The 21,752-nt window shown below is 32.7% G+C and overlaps 1 protein-coding gene across 1 annotated transcript in view; it reads left to right on the top strand.

Annotated features, from left to right (window-relative positions):
- Positions 1-16,503: 16,503 nt before the first annotated feature.
- LOC21392523 (DNA-directed RNA polymerase III subunit RPC5) overlaps positions 16,504-21,752 on the top strand; it is an 11,225-nt gene continuing 5,976 nt past the window's right edge. The window contains exons 1-12 of the mRNA XM_024167544.1: positions 16,504-17,017; positions 17,123-17,191; positions 17,289-17,396; positions 17,983-18,051; positions 18,381-18,545; positions 18,675-18,722; positions 19,048-19,154; positions 19,328-19,399; positions 19,535-19,586; positions 19,736-20,349; positions 20,660-20,866; positions 21,026-21,146. Coding sequence (XP_024023312.1) covers positions 16,637-17,017; positions 17,123-17,191; positions 17,289-17,396; positions 17,983-18,051; positions 18,381-18,545; positions 18,675-18,722; positions 19,048-19,154; positions 19,328-19,399; positions 19,535-19,586; positions 19,736-20,349; positions 20,660-20,866; positions 21,026-21,146 — 2,013 coding nt within the window. The 5' untranslated portion in view covers positions 16,504-16,636. The remainder of the gene's footprint in view (positions 17,018-17,122; positions 17,192-17,288; positions 17,397-17,982; positions 18,052-18,380; positions 18,546-18,674; positions 18,723-19,047; positions 19,155-19,327; positions 19,400-19,534; positions 19,587-19,735; positions 20,350-20,659; positions 20,867-21,025; positions 21,147-21,752) is intronic.

Here is a 21,752-nt window from a genome sequence, read left to right as displayed (position 1 = left end):
GAAAAACTCAAAAAAAAAAAGTAATTTGAGTTACAATTTTATTTAAGTTCATATTTTTTTAAGTTTAAATTCGAATTTAAACTCGAGTTCAAACTCGAGTTTATGACTAAAACTCAAGTTCAAGCTTCCTCTTTAACTCGAGTTCAGAAACTCGAAGTCAAATTAATATACAGTATTTTTTATATTCTTAAAAATATTATAATTTTTTCGTTTTAATTCTGATTGAGATGATTTTTTTCTATGCGTTAACAATGAAAAGACGAATAAAACCCGACCCAGATACCCTATTAAAATTTTCATGGGCATTGAGTTTTTATTAAAATACTATCTAAGTACAAATTCAAGTTTTGACTCACTCAAACACAAACTCAAAAAGATTCTTATCTCAAACCATAACTCAAATGTATACAACCAAATACAAACTCAAGTTACAAGTTCAATTCAAGTTATAACTCAAATTCAACTCAAGAATTATACTCAAGTTAAACTTCAAAAGAACAAGCCCTACATGTTTTTCGTTACCAAATATTATTTTAGTAGCTAAAAGCATATTTTTTCTTATTAAATTTTAATTTAGTAGTAAAAAGATATATATTAAAAAATTAAAAAAAAATATATTTTGATGATAAAAATTATTTTAAACTCATTATTTTAATAACATTATAAAAAAAATATAGTGTTGAAGTTGAAATATATTTATTCTATGTTAAAAAAACAATCAAATAGTAAGATCATATACAATATGCGGAACATATACTTAATTAACAATATTATATATATATAATATGAACATGTCTTTTATTATACCTACACAAAATAACTAAATTATTAAATAATTATTATATATAATATACTAGGATGATTGTCAAAACTTAATATAAGACATATTTATGGAAAACAAGAAAAAAAAAAAACAATACAAGCACAAAATGTAAGTTTTGAAGTTTTTATATAATTTGCTACCAAACAGAACTTTTGGTAGCAAAAAATGCCTTTTTGTCACCAAAATATGAATTTGGTAGCATAATCATGTTTTCTGTTACTAAAATTTGGTACCAAAAACTTATGTTTTTTATTACCAAATATTGTTTTGGTAGCTGAAAGCATATTGTTTGCTACCAAATTTGAATTTGGTACCAGAAAGACGTATATCAAAAATTAAAAAAAAAACATTTTAATGACAAAAATTATTTTAAAATCATTGTTCTAATAATATTATAACAAAAAATATAGTTTTGAAATTGAAATATATTATTCAAAGTTAAAAATCCATCAAATAGCGAGATTATATATTACTATATGTGAAACATATACTTAATTAACAAGATCGCATATGTATACACATGAACATCTCTCTTGTTACACCTATACAAAATAACTAAATTATCAAATAATTGTTATACAAAATATACTAGGATAATTGTTAATACTCAATATAGGACATATTCATGGAAAACTATAAAAAAAAAAAACAATACAAGCACAAAATATAAATTTTAAAGTTTTTATATGATTTGCTACCAAACACAACTTTTGGTAGCAAAAACCATATTTTTGCAACCAAAATATGAATTTGGTAGTAAATTATTGTTTTATGCTACCAAAATTGATAGCAAAAAATTATATTTTTTAGTAGCAAAAACTTAATTTTTCGCTACCAAATTTTGGTGGCAGATAGTTATATTTTACTTCCAACACTTGGTAGCAAATGTTATATGTTTTGCTACCAAAAATAATTCGGTAGCAATTATCTCGGGCGGGAAAAAAGTTTACTTCCCGCCAACCTTTTGTTACCAAAACATATTTGGTAGTAAAAAAGTAATATTTTGCTACTAAATTTTGGTGGCAGAATCTTATGCTTTTGTTACCAAATATTATTTTGGTAGCAAAAAACTATTGGCGGGAACCAAATTTCATTTTCCCACCATGTTATTTATTACCAAATTATATTTGGTAGCAGATAGTGTTGTTTTTGCTACCAAATTTGGTAACTAAAGCCTTGATAATTTCAGCTACTAAAGTTTGGTAACAAAAAGTGTGTATTCTGCTACTAAAAATTTTTTAGTTTCAAAACGTTTGGTTTTTTAAAGTGATTATTCTTGTAGCGTGTACTTTTAGCCTTAAAATTAGAATACAAAAAGCACCAATTGTAGTCCTAAAAGATTCTGTTCTTTTATCTCCCCGTTTATTCAGAGCTCATTTGACTCTGCACACCCTATTTTGTTGCCAATCCCTAAAAGTAATGTTAGAGAGTTGTCATCTTTTTATTAATAGATACAATCTCTTATTGATGTGGCAATATTTTAAATACTTAACAATGTAAAAATGACAACTCATATATCACATTAGTTAGTATATAAAAGTTGAGATTTGAGTTGGTGTCCTAAGCAATTATTCTTTCAATAAACATGCTGTATTTTTCCCTAGTATAGGCTATTAAAGGTTTAGAGAGATATAATCATTAACTCATTTGCTTCCATAAGTGAGGACGACAGAAATTTGACACTAGAAATGTTACAACTAACAGTTCACTGCTTTTAAGTTGTGCAACCTAATTAATGCAGATAATCAATAATTAGAATTCATGGCGGGTATAAAAAAATTACTTTATCAGTAGGATAGAGTTTTAGACTGATAGATCACATTAAAAAATCATATCAGCTTAGAAACATATATCAAATTATCAGATTTTTACACTTATAAGAAGTTTTTATATTTTTGTTTTATGGTTTTTCTTGTACGTGTCATTAAATAAAATGTCAGATGGGTAAATCTGATAGATTATATTATGGATTATGGACTAGACAGTAGACACCCCACGTTCATGAGCTATCTTTTAGTTATGTTTAAAAACTTTTAATTTTGCGGGGGATATTTTTTGAGTACTTTTTTTATTTACTTTTTTTAGGCCTTTTTCAAGAAAGCTAAAGGGTCAAAAAGCAAATTTTATTATATATATGCTAATTGATTTGTTTCTTTTACTTTCGGTGTGGCCATTCAGCAGCATAAAAGGATTCATCACCCTTCAGAGAGAAAAGGATAGGTATCACACGTCGAAGTGTATGTATGCCGACAAACCTTAGACTTCTCCTCATATATATAGATATATATATATATAGAGAGAGAGAGAGAGAGAGAGAGAGAGGAAAAAGCAAGAGCTTGTTTCTCTACCATGCTATAAAGAATTAGCTTTCCAATAGAATCTTAAAACAACTATATTAAACAAACCTTTATATAAACATGTTTTGTAGAAGCTTTAACCAAATAATGACAACGTTAGGAAGCACAGCCGATTGATCTTGGTTGAAAAATAGAGACACGAGGACCCAAAAAAAAAAAAAAGGCCACGATTATTTTGCTATATTCTCTTTAGTTTTTTTTTTTCCTTGTATATTTGTTTAGTTGATGTTAGTGAAGATGATGTATAAAATGAGAAAAATGTGGATTGGAAAAATTTGGGAATATGTTCCCTTAAACTCATTATTTTCAATTTTTTTTCTTTTTTGTCATTCTGTTTGAATTCTGTTGTTTCTAAGTAAACATATTAAAAACATGAGGATAGAGATTTTATAGAATTTAAAAAACAAAAAAGATAGTAGATCGCCTTTTTTAAGGGGAAATAAAAATGAATAGCCTTTTTGTTCTGGATAGGGTAGTAAATAGAGGATTTTAATAAATCCGTGATTTATCAAATTTATTCCATGACAAAATTTGATAACTCCAGGATTTATCCTACGATTAAATTTGATAAATCCAAAATTATTAGATTTGGCAACAAGGCACATTGTTGGTCGAATAGTTGTCCTTCGATTGTATAACTAAAACATGTCATTTGCCTGTTAAACTACGACAAAGTTTTTATTTTTTATTTTTTTATTTTTTATAAGACACGACAACAAAATTTCAAACCACAAAAGACCATTTTTCATGTAAACGACAATAGAATCTTGGGATTATCTAACAACGACAGCAAACTAATGAAAACGACATGTCTCTCTGGAAAGGCGGGAAAATATTTGACGTATTTCGTGGAAGCCCCTACAATTTGTCGTTTATGAAACAAAAGAAAAGAAAAGACGCTATATCTAAAGCACAACGACATGACGTTTATCGCAAGACATTTTGTTTATACATAAACGACAGCATACCTAATATAATAGAAAAGGATGTCGTTTATCGTGCCATGGTTCGGATCATGGTTCGTAATTCGTTACAGTATTTTTTCTCACAAAAAACACACATAAATCGAGATTAATTCTTAATCATGATTTTAAATTCATCAACTAAACGTCCATTAAAAATTTGAAATTAGGGCTTTAAAGGGAACTGTCACAGGTCTTTGGTTTAAATTGACATATATTAATTTACAGAATATTACAGCCGAGTCACCACACTATATTTGGTATTTTAGGATACGAATGCTCGGCGGACAACCGCTAATGTTGGGGACAGTAATCAGCGAACAACTGGTAACCGGTGACCAGTGTGATGCCGGCTGGTTTCTAATTGGTAACCGTCGATATCCACCTAAATACCGTTATCCGCTACTAATATTGGTGGGTATAAAAAATGATACCGGCCGAAAACCGCAAAGGCCGGCGGCACCATGACCCTAATACCATTTAGGTTGGAAAGTTAAAAACACTGGTCACAGTAATTTTAAGAGCACTCTACTTATTTTGAGTGCAGAGGCATGAAGATGTGTGTTTATTAAGAAGACTAAAACGATGTCTTCCAGATACTGCATATTTCAAACACTCAAGTTGCAGTATATTTCCTGCCAGAATATATAAATTTTAGTACTAATTCATATTTGTACAACGTATTCCCCAAAAAGCTAATTTTACACAAGAAGTAGTTCAACTGAGGCAATTGGGCTTATGGCCTCACGGCATCTTGTACAGAAGAAATTCATGAATACAACATTTGAGATCAAGACACTTGCAAAGAAGGGGAATAGGAAGCGAAAGCAAAAGGAAAAGGAATCTTTATTTTTGCAGCTCTCTCTCTAAGCAATTTTATTCCGAGGATATGGATACGATGAATGGTTCAAAAATGGGATTTCGATGCTCCTGCCCTCGCAAGGTGATAAGGAGAGGCCGAAGAGCTCCTCGGCGTCGAGCTCCGGCAATTCCGACGACGGTGTGAAAATAAAAAGCGAACTCCGACTAGTAGAGATGACGACGAGGAGGAGGTTGTTGGAGCGGATTTCATACGCGAGAGAGAGAGAGAGAGAGAGAGAGAGGCTGCTGGAAGAAGTGGGAGAGGAGAGAGATAAAACCCTAATAAGTGCGAGGGTATTTGAGATTTTTTACTCTAAATTTTATTGTGCCACATGGCATAAAATGTAACAATTTTAGGTTCTTTGCAAATGTCAATGTAGATTAAAATATGTGGCAGAAAGGTTAGGACCCGTTTAGTTTGCTGATCCGAGTTTTTAATTCGAGTTGAGATGTGATTTTATATGAAAGCTTTTTACTGTAGTAAAAAAATTAGATGTGACTGTTTTTAAGAGTTTTTTACTGTAGTAAAACTCAAATTGGTGAAATAAACGTGGACATATCTCTTGGTTGGGGTATCTATTTAAGAGAATTTTCCATTTTTTCTCCAAAATAAAGGATTATATACAAAAACGTATACTTTGAGCCCCTATAGACCCTAATCTAAAAATGTCTACCTATTTATTTATCTACAAAACTATCCACTAGCATACATAAAAAAATGTTTATATCCTTTTATATAATGAAAAAGGAAAAAAGTAAAATATTAAAATAGGAAAGTCTTTAAAATAAAATCATAATTTAATTTTGAATAAAAAAGTGAAATGAAACCTCAATATTACATTTAATGAAAGATACCTATTTAAATAAAGGTAAAATTTCTTTAAAAAAATATAAGAAAAGCATCACATAATATTTTAAAAAAATATATTGAAAAAATGCCTTCCACACTTTTTGATTAAAAAAACTATAATAAGCTCCATAAAATGATGCCTTTCCACAACCCTTTCCATCATATACAAATGAATATGCATTTTCATTAAGATAATGATAATATCATTATGAAATAGAACTTGTCAAACATAAGAAACATAAAAATATATTAAGAATGAGCATTTTCATTATTTTAACAAAGATGTTATTATAAAGCAGATTGAAAATAAAAATTTACAAGAAATCTGAAACGACAATAATACATGAGGCATGAACTCATAAAGAAAGATTTTTCATTACTGTAATGACGATATCATTACAAACATTAATGAATATAACAACTCGCAACGAAATAGCAATCATCTAGCGAGTTCTTAGAATATGGAAGATTAAAGACGTGGTAAATTAATCTTCATCATCAAAATGAATATAATACCAAAGAAATACGATAATGTACAAATGAGTATGCATTTTCATTAACATAATGATAATGATAATATAATTATGAAATATAACTTATAATACATTAGAAATATGAAAATGTAATCAATAATAAACATTTCATTATTTTAATAGAGTTATCATTATGAAACAGATTGAATATAAAAAGTTTGTAAAAAAAAATTAAAACAACATAAATACACGATACATGAACACATAAAGAAAGATATTTCATGATTGTAAGGGATAAAATAAAACTCAATTTTATTATTTTGAAATAGCTACTATCATATTCTAAGTGATAAAATAAAGCTCAATTTCATAATTCACACATTCACTAATTGAATGATAATTAAAAAAATGAAAGTGGTGTATAAAAGAAATATTCATATTTTTTTAACAATTAAACTATCATTATGAAAATAAAACCCCCCAAAAAAAAAAGAGGGAATCACCAAGAAACCAAAAGAAAACAAAGAGAAAATCACTAACGTTGATTCAAAACAAGAAATTAATAGAGAAAAATTGATGCAAAACATGAACAATAAAAAAAAACAATCACCATAACTTAGATCAAAGAAAATGAGTGAAATAAAAGAGTGAAAAAATATGATGTTGTTTCATAAAAGCTATATGAAATGTTTTTCCAAAATAAAAAAAAAGGCTTCGTGAAGAAGATTACATTGTGGGGCTCTGTAAGATCATGGAAGGTTTTTTTTTTTTTTTTGGCTGAACATGATCTTTAAGACTCAATAACGAAAACAATAATAAAGGAATTTCCCAGAGAATAGATGGAGGCAAAGGAAACGAGAGAAAACTAAAACAAGAAAAAAAGAATCTTATTAACATTAAGTGAAATAATTGATTACTTAGGACTGAAAAGGAAAATCAACCTATAATATATCATTCGAAAAAAACAGTCCCTAAAATACACAAATTAATGTGTTCAAAATAAGGTAGAAGGACATGCTTAGTATTATATATGTTTTATTAAGCATAATTAGATATTTTTGTAGTATTGTATAATAGTAGACATTTTATGTAATTACTTTAAAAATAAAAGTTGCACAGGTCCCAACCTAGCCAAAGAAATTGACAAATTTTACTATATACTATAAGAGGTAGGCCTTTTACTATTCAAAGAACAGTGTGAGGTCTTTTTTGTCCCTCAAAATTATCAAAATTTCGTGTGTGTCCCTCACTTTTGCTTTTAACGTTTTGTCCTCAGTTTATTATTCCATCACTTTTTTTTTCTTTGGGCGTTTTGGTTATTTCAGCTGAAATGTGCATTTGCCCTTTCTTTCTGTGAAGCTTCTAGGCTTCATTTTCTCTCTTTTCCTTTCTTCTCTCGGTCTGGATCTCTTTCGGTGAAGCTTCTGGGCTTCATTTTCTCTTTTTCCCTTTCTTCTCTCAGTCTGGATCTCATTTGGTGAAGCTTCTAGGCTTCATTTTCTCTCTTTTCCTTTCTTTTCTCTGTCTGGATCTCTTTCGATATTCTGTTTTTTTTCCCTTTTGTTTATGGGTTCTTCTGCTTTAGTTGCCTTTCATCTTCTTCCTTTCTCGATCTTCTCTTTCTGGCTTTGTTTGGGTTTCTTCTCTAACGTTTCGGTTAATCTTCTGGGTTTTGTTTCGGTGAAGCCTCTACGGTTCATTTTCTCTGAAAATTTTCCCTTTCATTTTCTTCTCTTTGTCTGGATATTTTCTGATATTTTAGATTTTCCTGCTTCTTTTTCGTTTTTGGGTTTTAATTCTTTATTTCTTTTTCGTCTTCTTCCTTTCTCGATCTTCTCTTTCTTCTCGGAATAATTTAGGGTTTCGTTGTCTTTTTTTTCCTTTCATTCTGTGATTTTATTTTGGTTTGGTTCTTTATTTTAGGGTTTCGTTGTCGTTCTTCTGTCTCTTTTTTATGGTGGGTCGGTTGAATATTTAAAAATATTGAATTTTCATCTTCTTTTGTTTGGTTTCATCCTTTGATTGTAATTTAGGGTTTCATTTTTTCGATGACTTTTTGATATTTTTGTGGGCTTTATGGGTTTTTTCTTCTTCGGAGATACTTTTTCTTCTGTCTTTTTTTCTCGGTTATTTTTTGAAAATTTTTTCCTTTTTTTTCTTATTCTTTATTTCTATAGGTTATTTCAAGAGTTGTTGTTTTGTTGTCGTGTTTGTTTTTTGTTTTGACTCGTGTTTTCGTCATCCTGTAATTTTGTATAACGGACATGTAATTTTTTGTTGTCTATTGATTTTGGTTATGTTATCCCGTGGTTTTCATGCTATGTAACACCTGTTGTTGACTAATCATTACATCAGTTGTTATTTATTTGCAAGATATCTCATCGGGGTATGATCAAAAATTGGGTATGTTGGTTATTGGTTCCGTTTTTCAGTAGTTTTCATGCTGCGTAACACCGGTTGTTAACTAATTATTACATCGGTTGAGCTGTGTTTGCAGGATGTTTTATCGGGGAATGATCATAATTTTTGTGTTTTATTTTATCATTAGCGTTTCTCACTTTTTCTTCGTTTTCGTTCTCAGACTATTATAATCCATCTTTTCTACCTTTTTTTTCTCCTGGTCAGTTTTGAATACTGGGTTGTTCTGTTTGGTTGTCTCTGTTTAGAGTTTTTGTTGTTGTCCTGGATCTACCATGTCCACTGTACTTCTTCGGCTGAGGAATCTGTTTCTTAAATTTTACATATGTTTCTTAACTGTTTTAAATACTGTATGTATTATACTATTTATCACGCCCCCAAATCGGGGTTAGTGACGTGGAGGCTTGTTTAGAAATTTAAACTTGTTTAAGAAAGTGATTAACAATTAACAGTGCAAAAATTAAATTTCAAATCCAAAGTATCCAGGTATTTCCAAACAACCCCCATTATTTATAAGAAATTTAGTTTCAAGGAAAGTGGTGGAAATTTCAACCAAACCAGTCCAAAACCTCACCCCTGGTATCATGCACGGAATCCCCATAGGTTTAGCATACATGAACATAAACAAAAGTAAATGTTGACATCAACCACAGTCTAGCAATATTTGAATTTACAATCTATAATTTAATACATGCCTTAAGGTAAATATGGAGGAAAATGCAAATCTCCACTTCTCAAAGACAAGTTCACCTCACCGTTTGTAGCTACCTATTCAACACTACTTCTCGTGTTGCCTGGAGGGGTTAAATACATTTAAAACAGAAAAGTGAGTGGAAGGCCCAGTATGATATAATTTTATAAAACATTATAAATAAAAGTACTCCCGGTCTGAACACATACACCCAGAACCGATTATCCTTTTTAGAAAAAGGAAATACTCACGTAATAGTAGTGAAATATTTGTATAATAAAAATATACATAGCCATAATAACACCACTAAGCAAGAATTGGATCGTACAGGTTTCGGGACCTACCCCCAAGGATACGATTCCCATATCCCGATCTCTGTGGCCACCACGTGTTTTATCATTTCTTAAAATATTTCATTTTATGAAAGAAAACTCTTTAAAATCTCATTTCTAAATTATTGGAAACTCAATAGCATTATTCATGCTATTTCCTTGAAAATCATTTTCTTTAAACATGTTTTGTTCTAAAATATTTTCGTAGGCCAAACCTAGTTAAATCATGGTTATCAAGGATATAGACAAGAATATCCTACCTCTCAGATACCAAACCTATGGCTATCTTCACGTAGCCCTAGCTCCGCTTGTCTTTGAAGCTCCAAATCTAATTGTGCCACTAACTGCATCATTAAAATCAACGGTTCAGAGTTTAATATTTCCACTAAACATTCTTGTTTAATTATATAAATTGTATCATATTAGTGTGCCTTAACTTAAAATTAAAGTTTATAAACAATTCTTAATTCAAATCATGATTCTTTCGGAATTGAGATTCATTACGGAAAATCGAATGGGAACAAGGATCAATGTGGCTAATCCACTCATTTTGAGTTCTCAAATGAAGTTAGGTCGGTTCTATATCGAGTTTCGGGGTCAAAACATAGTTTTTAAACTGTTTAGGGTCGGATTTAGTGTGAACTAGTCGACCGGTGACAGAGGAGTGTAACTCCACGGGTTGGCCGGTGAAGTGATGACCGGTCGGCCGGTGGTGAAAATTCCAGGGTCAAAAATGGCCGATCCACGGGGAAACGAAGCCAAATCTTGCAATTTTAGGTTCGATTGCAACATATTCTCAAGAAAAAATTGTAAATCCAGGTTCCAATCAACAAATGGGGTTTAAAGAATCAAAAACCCCTAAATTTCATCGAGGTTTTATCAAAACCCATTCAAAATCCATTCGTAAATAAATCTAAACCAAAAATCACCAAACTTGACTAAAACGAGTTCCACAAGGCTAGATCCGAAAATTTAAAGTGAGTTTCAAAGAGTTTTACCTCGATCTAGGCTTCAATGTTGAAAAGTTATTGGAAATCTCTGTTTTCGGTTCAAATCCGGCCCAAAATCCGCTTGAAGAGAGAGTAAACTTTGAGAGGGAGGGAGAGAGAGAGATGAGCGAGAGAGAGGGAGAGGGAGCTCGGTGAAAGGGAGACATAGAGAGAGAGTGAGATGGGCGTGAGAGAGAAAGAGAGACGAGATAGAGAGAGAGACTGCGAGATTTAGAGAAGGAGAGAGTGAAAGGGTTACGGGAGAGAAGAGAAAGAAAAAAGAAAAGAAAAAAGGAAAAGAAAAAAAAGGAAATGGGGAAATAAGTAATACTAAAAGGAAATTAAAAGAAAAGAGGTGGAAGTACGTATTCCACATACTTCTGGAGTAAAATTATAAATACTGAAAGTAAGTTTAAAAGTTCTTGATTAATTAAAAATAAAATTTAGGCACACTAATAAACCACAATTAGCATAATTAAATATGTTTAATTCTTGATAGCGTTACAATATTAGGATTTGTTTTGTGAATATGTTACGTTGTTAATATATCTAGTTATTGTATTATGTTGTTATGATTGGTTATTATTGATTTTGTTAATATTATTTGTAACCTATTGTTTGATACTTGTGTTATTGAAGTTATTGTTATTTAAATATAAGTTAGGTTAACAGTTTATTTGTTTTGTTGATTTGTGAAGCTATTCTTCTTTGGTGGTGATGATGTATTTTTCTTTTATTGTTGCCATGTATTGAGTAACTGTTAATACTTATTTGGCAGTTTTTTATGTTGCCCGAATTATTTGGGTTTATGCTGTTATCTTCTTCTTCTCCAACGTTTTTTAAACCTATACATCTTCATTTGTTGTTTACTGTTTATGTTATTTAAGTTATTTTAGTCACTATTTTTTAAATATAATTTATAATTTATAATTTATTAAATTTCTTACTGTATGTTAAGGGGCCTAACATTTTCAGTGTTATTGAATTTCTTACTTAATTTCAGTCACTGTTTATATTGTTTTCTAGTTTATGCTCTTATTTCAGTCATTGATTTATGTTGTTTTCTGTTTACGTTGCTATTCAAATATGAAATTCAGTCATTGAATTTCACTGAATTTTTGTCTTTCTTCTTCTTTCATTTTATCTTTCTTCTTCTTTCATTTTATCTTTCTTCTGTTCTTCTCTTTATTTCATCGCAATTTTCCTTCTTTGGTAGTTTGTGTAAATCCTTTAACAATTTAGTTGACAGCCAAAGACATTGCTGAGTCACATTATAATTACTCATGATATATGTTGTTAGTAATAGAAGAAACATACATGAACCTAATTTTTATATATGATTATTTTATCTACATACTTATTTGTTCTTCTCTGGTGATGATGATGTATTTTTCTTTTATTATTGTCATGTATTGGGTAACTCTTAAATGGTGATTCAGCAGTTGTTGCTATTATCCGAGTTATTTGGGATCTATGCCACTGTCATCTATTGAATAACTGTTAATACTGATTTAGTTCTTTTTTTGTTGTCTAAATTTCTTGAGATTTTCATTATTATGTTGTTCTTCTCCAACCCTTTCTTCATGTTCTCCCTATGGTGGTTGACAACTCTAGGAATTAGAGTTATTTTAGGCATTTCTAGACTTATAGTTGGCTCATCCAAAGGCTTAGTTGTTGATTTTTTGCTTTATTTGTTCAACTTTTGGTTCTTATGATGCACTCTACTAAGATTTATTTGTGTGTTATTTCTGTGGTGTTTATGAAAAAAATTTAATCAAAGAAAGGGCTGATTTGTGTCTAAGAGGCGCTGTTGTGATCTGCAGGTTTTGTGAGGAAAAATGCTGCAGCATTGCTGCAGTAAAATATGGTAGTAGACACTTAGTGGAATGAGATCAGTGTAGTGCTTTGAAGGAAAAAGACAAACGCCCACAAGAGATAATTTTGTGCAAGGTCACTTTGAGCCATTAGCCTCTCACTAAGTGACACCTCAGCATCCTTTTTGGTGCCTTAAAGAAGAGTACATTTGAGAAGAAGAAAAAGGGGGGCGTCGTGAAGAAAAAAGAGAGGAGGGCAGAAAACACATATGAGGGAACGAGAGAGAAATAAGGCTTTATGCCATTTTTTATGAAGGGAAGAAAAGAAAAAAAAGGGAAGATTTGGTTTGTTCAATATAATCTCCTCCGTTAATTTTTGTTTATTGACTGGCCATCTTGAACAAAACATTGTGATTTCAATTTGTTGGAAAGTTGATTGGAATTTGACTAATATTGAACAATGTGAGTTTAGCTTAATTTCATAAAGAGAACTAGCTGATTTGCGAGTAGTATAGGAATATACCCTTGTCTCACAAACTCTATGTTTGGATTTTTCATAGGAATATGTTGAAATTTAAGTGAAGACGTGAAATCATAAGTAGATTGAAAGACTCTTGTGTAAATTCGTGTTCCAGGCTAACTGACAGCATTGCTGTCGCATACATATCCCAGGTTGCAGAAAAGGAGAAATTGAGTTATAGTCCTTCCACCATAGATTGATTTTTGTCTTTGTTAGCTGGGTATGCATTTTGCCATTTTTGGTTGTTTTAATTTTCTTTTATTGAATTTTTGTTAATCTATTCTTTCATTAAATTCGTTGTTTCAAGATTTCTACATTTTATTATCAGTGATTCAATATTCGTGGGATCGACACTCTTATTCACACTTTATTACTTGAGGCGACTCGTGCACTTGCGAGAACAAATCACGCAACAAGCTTTTGGCGCCGTTACCGGAGATTGAAATCATTGAGACTATTTGTAGAAGTCATTTTGTTTTTGCTATGGATTCTTTTGTTTGATTTTAGGATTAATTTGAACTTTTTTTTCCTTTTATTTTACTTTCTTTTGTTGTTGATTTGTTTGTTTTATTTCTCTTATTTGAGGTGCTTCACGATGTCCCGTCTGTAAGTGTTCTTGAATTTTGCTCAACATGAGTTTGAATCATTTTCTAGTACTTGGTTGAGATATAAAGATTTGCTAATTAGGTTTCCATATCATGGTTTTTCTAAGGAGTGTCAATTAGAAATTTTTATTAATGGCTTATGTAAGACATCAAAAATTTAGGTTGAGAGAGGAAATGGTACCACCTTTCTCTACCAACAATCTATTGACTTAGCCTATTTGATGTTAGAAGACATGGTGGAGTTTGATTTTTGGAACTTGAATTGTTCGAGGAACAACCAAGGTTGGGAGAACAATTCTAATGTTTTGGAGCCATGGTTTGTCACCCAACCTCAAGAAATGACGTTGGAATTGGAAACCGTTTTTGTTCAAAGTATAGAGAGGATGGATAAGCTGCTAGAGGAATTTAAAGAATTGAATGCATCCATCTTTACCATAGAGGATCAAAAGGGAAACATAAAAGATTACCTACTTAAGGAGCTGACATCAATAGAGGAATACATGAAGAGCAATATGGTGTTGTTTGATGATGATTATGTGGAACCACGGGAATTTGAGCCTATAGAGTATATTGAGCCTTGAGATGAAGATTTAGGAGCCCTTGATGTTGTTTTAGCTCAAAACTTAGCTAAGATGGATGCTCACGTAATCGAAACCGATTTACATCTTCTAAGTGATGTAACGTCCATTCCAAGCTATGAGTTCTGTGATGCTCAAATTGCAAGCATGGTTTTGGATAGCCAAGTGGAGCATGAATAGCATTTTGAAGGAATGTTAAAGGAATTCCTACAAGAGGGAGAAGTAAGAGAGTCGTTGGAGGATGTGGAAGCTCACGAGACCATTGATTTAAGCTCATCAATGGCACTATTGTATATAGCTCAAACGACCCGTTTTGGCCATCGTCACCAATAGAGGTGTGATAACTCTAGGAATTAGAGTTATTTTAGGCATTTCTAGGCTTATAGTTGGCTCATCTAAAAGTTTAGTTGTTGATTTTCTGCTTTATTTGTTCAACTTTTGGTTCTTGTGATGCACTCTGCTAAGATTTACTTATGTGCTATTTATGTGGTGTTTATGAAGAAAATTTAATCAAAGAAAGGGCTGATTTGAGTCTAAGAGGTGTTGTTGTGATCTGTAGGTTTTGTGAGGAAAAATACTGCAGCATTACTGCAGTAAAAATCAACACAGTGCTTTGAAGGAAAAAAGACAAACGCCCACAAGTGATAATTCTATACAAGGTCATTTTGAGCCATTAGTCTCTCACCAAGTGACACCTCAACATCCTTTTGGTGCCCTAAAGAAGAGTATATCTGAGAAGAAGAAAAAGGGGGGCGTCGTGAAGAAAAAAGAGACGAGGGCAGAAAACACATATGAGGGAATGATAGAGAAAATAAGGCTTTATGCCATTTTTTGTGAAGGGAAGAAAAGAAAAAAAAAGGGAAGACAATACCGAGAAAGTAGCAGAGAGCAACATAATGCAAAAACAGACCAGAGAGAAAGCGAGGACGAGTACCGGAGGAGACGAAAATTAAAGCTGAAATATGAAGGAGTGAAGCTACAAGAAGAGACTATCGGGTTTCATTTTGTCTTTACTGTTATTCTCCTAATTTTGGTTTATTCTTCCTCTTCCTCTGTACTTGAATGATGGCTACTTATTTTGTTGCATTTAACAAGACAATTATGAGCTAAATTTTCTTGGCTGAGATGATAAAGTACCCATATCTGTAATTAAAGTTAGGTATGCTCACTTTGCTATATTCATGCTGATTTGGTTTGTTCAATATAATCTCTTCCGTTAATTTTTGTTTATCGACTGGTCATCTTGAACAAAATACTGTGATTTCAATTTGCTTGAAAGTTGATTGGAATTAGACTAATATTACATAGTGTGAGTTTAACTTAATTTCATAAAGAGAACTAGCTGATTTACGAGTAGTATAGGAATATATACTTGTCTCACATAGCCCAATTAAAACCCAAACTTAATACAACCTCTATGTTTAGATTTTTCATAGAAATATGTTGAAATTTAAGTAAAGAGGTGAAATCATAAGTAGATTGAAAGACTCTTGTGTAAATTCGTGTTTCAGGCTAACTGATAGCATTGTTGTAGCAAAGATGTAGCATATATCCAAGTTGAAGAAAAGGAGAAATTGAGTTCTAGTCCTTTCGCCATAGATTGATTTTTGTCTTTGTTAACTGAGTCTGTATTTTGCCATTTTTGGTTATTTTAATTTTCTTTTAGTGATATTTTATTAATCTATTCTTTCATTAATTTGTTGTTTCAAGACTTCTACATTTTGTTATCGGTGATTCTATTCACACTTTATTACTTACGGCGACTTGTGTACTTGCGAGCACAAATCACGTAATAGTAGTCAATCTCTTTTGTCCCTCAATTTCCTTCTGTGATGTTCAGATTTTAAACATTTTCAGCCTTTATTCTTTTATCATTATGTTTTTCGTCAGTTGCAGTTAGGTAATATTATACGTTACATATTAAAATTATTATTTCATTAAATATAAACAAATTTATTATTATTCATCATAATTAAGTAATACCTAATTTTTCTTCTTTTTCGTATTTTTTTATTGCAGCTCAAAAAAAAAAAAACAAGAAAGAAAAATAAATACGAATAAATATGTATATATACACACAAATATATAAATAAATATGTACTCTTATCGTGTACCATAAAAAAAATTTATAAAATATGTAACTGTTAAATATATAAATATATATCCGTGCTGGGTATTTCTACTGAAGTCTATACAGAATCGCTCCTCTTTAAATAACCTTTTACAAAAACCCATCACCCTACAACCCCACCGATTAACCCTTGTGAAAAAAAAAAAAACCCCTTTCATATTCTCTTCCACGGCGACGCCGGTCACGGGAGAAAGCGTTATTGAGGCGGCGGGGAGGCAGCGAGCTTTCAACCATGGACCTGGACGACCTCGACGCGCCGAGCCAGGTTCCCTCTCGAGTCTCCAGGTTCGCGCCCAAATTCTCCAAGCTCAAACCCAAATCCAAGTCCGAATTGGCCTCGGCTCAGGAATCCCTAGGCTCGGTCCTTCCCAAGACCGAGACCGGTCAGACGGCGCCGAAACCCGAGCCGCAGGAATTCGAGGCGAAGAAGGAGAAGGAAATCGATGCGAAGCCGAAACCCGAGAATGGCTTCGTGAAAATGGAGGTTGATTCCGCGGCCGGAGCCAAGGAAGAACCGGAAGAAAACGATTCCATGGAAGTGGAAGCCGAAGAGGATATGGTTGTTAGAGAAATTGACGTCTTTTTCAATCCTAAAATCGACGAAGGCACTCAGGTCTTGCCTGCCTTTTTTTTTTTTTTTTTTTTTTTTGCCTTTTCTCAATAGAAATGATAGTAAATTAATTGATCAATTAATTATTTTTATTTTTTTTCCTAGCAGCTATATGTTTTGCAATATCCTTTGAGGCCGAGTTGGCGTCCCTATGAATTGGACGAGCGATGTGAAGAGGTTTGATTTTGATATTTTAGGAACTCATTTCAGTGGGGTTTTTTTTTATTTTTATTTTTTATGATTGTGTTATGTAGGTTTTCTCTTGAGTTTGTAGGTTAGGGTGAAGCCTGCAAGTTCTGAAGTGGAAATGGATTTATCTTTGGATGTTGATTCCAAGAATTATGACCCAGATTGTGGTGACAGATTGAATATGACCAAGCAGGTATGTTCACATTTTACTGGATCATTGACTTCAAAAAAAAAAAAAAAAGAAGTGCAGTAAAGTTTACTTACTAACCAGTGGTTTCTTGGATGATGATAATATATATATAAACCTAGTGGTCTCTTGGATATTTAAGTGATCACTGCTGTATTTTAGTCCAATGTGTTAGATGTTAGTACACTTGAGTCTTGAAACTTGCCTAAATTACCATGAGATTCGTGCTTCTTGTTTTCTTACTAATTTTTGTTTTCAAGATGAAATTTGTTTACTTGGGATTAGATATTGTACTCATGGGGTGTTGGTTGGAATGGTTAGGCCTTTGGTTCACTCCCAGAAGGTCTGGGGTTTGAACTACCTCATGAGCACCTACGTGACAAATGTCATAATTTCTTGCCTTTCCAAGATTTTAGAGTTTGATTGAAGGCTTCAGTTTCAAACATGGGCTCACAAAGTGGGTTTGGGGGATTTCTCTATAAAAAAGAAAAAATATCAATTCTGTCCTATTTAATACTATTAAATTGTAGACTTAGAGTAGGCCTATTGTTGTATGTTGTGACATGGTGTCATTTTTTTGGCTTTCTTTTAGACTTTGTGTTGTTCATGGGACCAGCCTCGAGCTACTCGTTATGCTGTTGGGGTTTTGATGGGTAATAAGGTATGTATATCTCTTATCATGTTTATTTTTTTTTCTTTTTTTTCCTTGCTGTATTTGCCATTTGGATATCACGGAGTTGCATAACCATTGATGGAAGTACAGGCAGTCTTTTCTTTTTAATTTTTTCTATAGTATGATAGAATTTCGAGGCATAGATTTTAGACCTTTATTGTATCAATGTGCACGCACACATACAATGTATATCTGCATATAGAAATGAGCTAAATCTATAATGGCCACATTTCGCTGCTTGATGTTGGTTAGGTTTCTCCTTTACTGGTTTACCCAACTATTTTTTAAATTGTTTCTCCATTTTCTTCATCTTGCAGTTACACCTGAATCGTATTCATGCAGTTATGCAGCTTCGCCCATCACTTAAACATCTAATTTCTGCTGGGTCAAAAAAGAAAAATAATGTTAAAGTAGATGCAGAAGATACAGTTAAATTAGAAGAATCTAGTGGTAAAAAAGCTATTGGTTCATCAAAGAAGCAGGTTTGCCTTTTCATTTTTATGTCATGCAATTTTTTTCCATTTTGGTTTACTGTTAAATGCCTTTTTATGGTGCATTTCCGTGCAGTCTTAGCAACTTTTTATTTATTTATTTTCTTTTCTTTGGTGTAGATTAAGCAGGAGAACTCTTCTGTGAAGCAAAAAATTGCAGATGAGGAGGTATGATAATGTTGCTATTCATAATAAGCCCATTAGAATGGAGATAAATGAAATTCTAGCCATAATTCTTTTAAATTACTTTCCCTTCTTGTTGTGGAATAGATTTTTTGAGCAACCTAACCTCCACTTTTGATGCATTAAATTATGTCTCAATTTATTTTTTCAGTGGTCTTATAATGCTTTTTACCATTTTCCACTCCAATGTCTTCGTTTTTATGGCTATACACTTTGCTAGAGTCCTTTGCCTTGTCCCCTGATATGATTGTGCAAAACAAATACAAATCTGTTAATAATCTTTGTTTGCTCAATTTTCTCTATTTCTCAGGGCTGGGTTCCACTCAAGTATCATGGCTCAGAGTCCGAATCTTCAGTAAGATATTTACGAAAAATGGCCGTTCAGGAATCTTCGCCTTTACAATTTACAATGAGCCCGTATGTCTTTTATATACATGCATGCATGCATACATACATACATATATATATATATATGTAGTTATAAGTATCTTCTAGCTACGCCGCCTTGAACTCTTGTAATTTGTTTTTATTTATTTATTTTTTGAATTAAAGGGTGCTAATGATGTTTAGATTTTTATCCTTATTTGCAGGTATGACTACCTTAACTCCTTGTGTCCTGGATCCTGCAAGAATGGCAATGAGCCCAAAGGTCCCTCAAGGAGGTATGGTTCAATTGTGCCTTAGCTTGGTTTTTCCTTAACATGATGACTCTTATATGCCAATTTTAATTTGCATATTAAGGGTATGATTTATAGGCATCATTTTGGTCTTGATTTTAAGATATGCAATTATTCCAGGGCGTTGCTTTCACTACCTCTAGAAGAGCGTATTAAGTCATTACTCTGTGAGGTCTGTTCAATTTCCTTCCAATACATATAAAGCCAAATTTTCATTACAAGTAAACTCTTTTTTTTTTCTTTCTTTTTTTACCACAAGGCTTTTCAATCAGTTACTTCAATCTTCTTTCCTTCTATAATAATTCAGGCATTTTGTTTTAGGGACTTGCACCAGTTCACCGATTCAGTGTTCTTAAGCATTTTGCTCCTGATTGCACTACAAAAGAGATTCTGGATGCCCTTCAGAATCATGCGCTATTAGTGCAAGGTCTCTGGGCTCCCAAGAGTTCATTGCTATTAGGAACCAGTAAAGAGACTGGCGCTCAGCGGATCGCTAGGGATTACGTCCTCCTTTTATTTTGGAAGAATCCAGTTTTCAGCTTTTCATCTTTGCATTTTCCGTCATCTCTCAAAACCGCTGTGAATAAATTCCTGAACATTTTAGGTGTTGAAAGACCTTCAGTCAAAGATTGGAAATTTAAAGGGCAGACAGATATTTCTTTTATAAAAAACTATCCAGATGTTGTTAAGAAGCAAGAAGAGGTTTGGGGAGATTTAGAGAGAGATATAATGAATATGTTTGGAGATGGAAAATCTGGTCGCGGTCCAAAGAATACCAGCATTCCTAGCAGGCCCGTTAAACCCTTGAATTCTAATAAAGGTGTACCAAAAGGTACAAGTGAAGTAGTCGGTGGGAAAAAAATTCCAGATGATATTCGAGAAGTTCTATGTTCAAAGATCCTCCCAAAAGTCATTCAAGAACACAAGGTTTGCAGGTATTTATCCACTGCCTTGAGATTTTTGCTTCCCACCTAGTTTGAACTGTATGGTCCTGTCATTAGCAATAAAAAGAGTAGTTATTAGTGCCTTCATTCTTCTGAAACATTGTAATTAGTACAGTATCTGATATGGAGGGAAACAAAGTTTCACTGAGTGGTGAATTTGATTTTTAATATGATAATTCCTCCAGCATATAGTTGTTAGATTCGAGGAAGTTTCTCTTCCAATCAAAAAACGGTAGACGTTTCCTTCACAATCTTGTTGCATTTTGCCTAATAGTGGAATATATGTTATTTTTCTTGGCAGCTTACAGCTGATGTGTCAAGGTTTACGTGAACTAGCACTTAACAAGTTAAATCTTCCAAAGGCAGATGATAGATTTGCAAGGGCGGCAGCTTGTGGTACTGCTTCCCCTGGTGAGCTAGTAAAACTTCTTGATGAAACTGCGATAAACATTCATGGTCTATATGTCTTAAAGTCATCTGCAGAGCACCCACAATATGATCCATTCAGGTTTGTCTCCGGTTCTCTCTTTAAGATGGAATTAAAGAAAATGACCGTCTAGAATTGGATAATATTGCTGCTTCCTCAGTGTTGTTTTACTACGAATATGAGGTTGCCATGTTCATTTTATGTTTTACCTATCTTGAAAATTGTGTCCGCCTTCTTCAGGAACGTTGTGATTGATCTTCTACGCCAAAATGGACTTGCCGCGAAACTTAAAAAGGCTGAAATTTTTGATGCTGCTAAGAACGCTCTTAAAAGGGATGTAACTAGCAATGAATACAGCAAGGTTAGCTTCCATACGGTTTTCATTGTAACATTCTCTGTAAGGAACCTGGGTCCCGTTCATTTCAGCGATTCGAGTTTTGTTATAGTAAAAAGTTTTCAGAAACAGTCACATCTAACTTTTTTACTACAGTAAAAAGCTCTTACATAAAGTCACATCTCAACTCGAATTAAAAACTCAAATCAGCGAACTAAATGGCCCCTGGTAATTCTCAGCCAAACAACTCAGCACACACTCACACGGTTTCACAGCCAAGAAATGGAGAGGAATCAGGGAATCTTTACTTATTTCAATCAGCCTCACGTTACAATAGTCAATTGAAAGATAAACTTAGAGATTTCGAGTACTCCGGAACTCCTAGCCACCGGCAGTGGAAAACAGCACAGAGACAACAAACATAATTCGACTAGCTTCCCCTAACCTTTTCCTACCCCCCCACCTAAATACCCTGATTCCTACTTTCCTTTGCCATGTCACCTGCCTAGCCACTTCCTGAAATTACTCCTTGGCCCCCAACTCTAGTCTTTTTGACACCTTTACCTCTCTCAGTGTAAACATTTTTCAGTACGGGTCTGATAGTACCCCCCCCCCCCCCCCCCCCCCGCTAAT

This window comes from Morus notabilis, unplaced genomic scaffold (assembly GCF_000414095.1).
Source record: "Morus notabilis unplaced genomic scaffold, ASM41409v2 Scaffold452, whole genome shotgun sequence".
Classification (NCBI taxonomy): Eukaryota; Viridiplantae; Streptophyta; class Magnoliopsida; order Rosales; family Moraceae; genus Morus; species Morus notabilis.
This window is presented reverse-complemented; position numbering and strand designations above follow the sequence as displayed.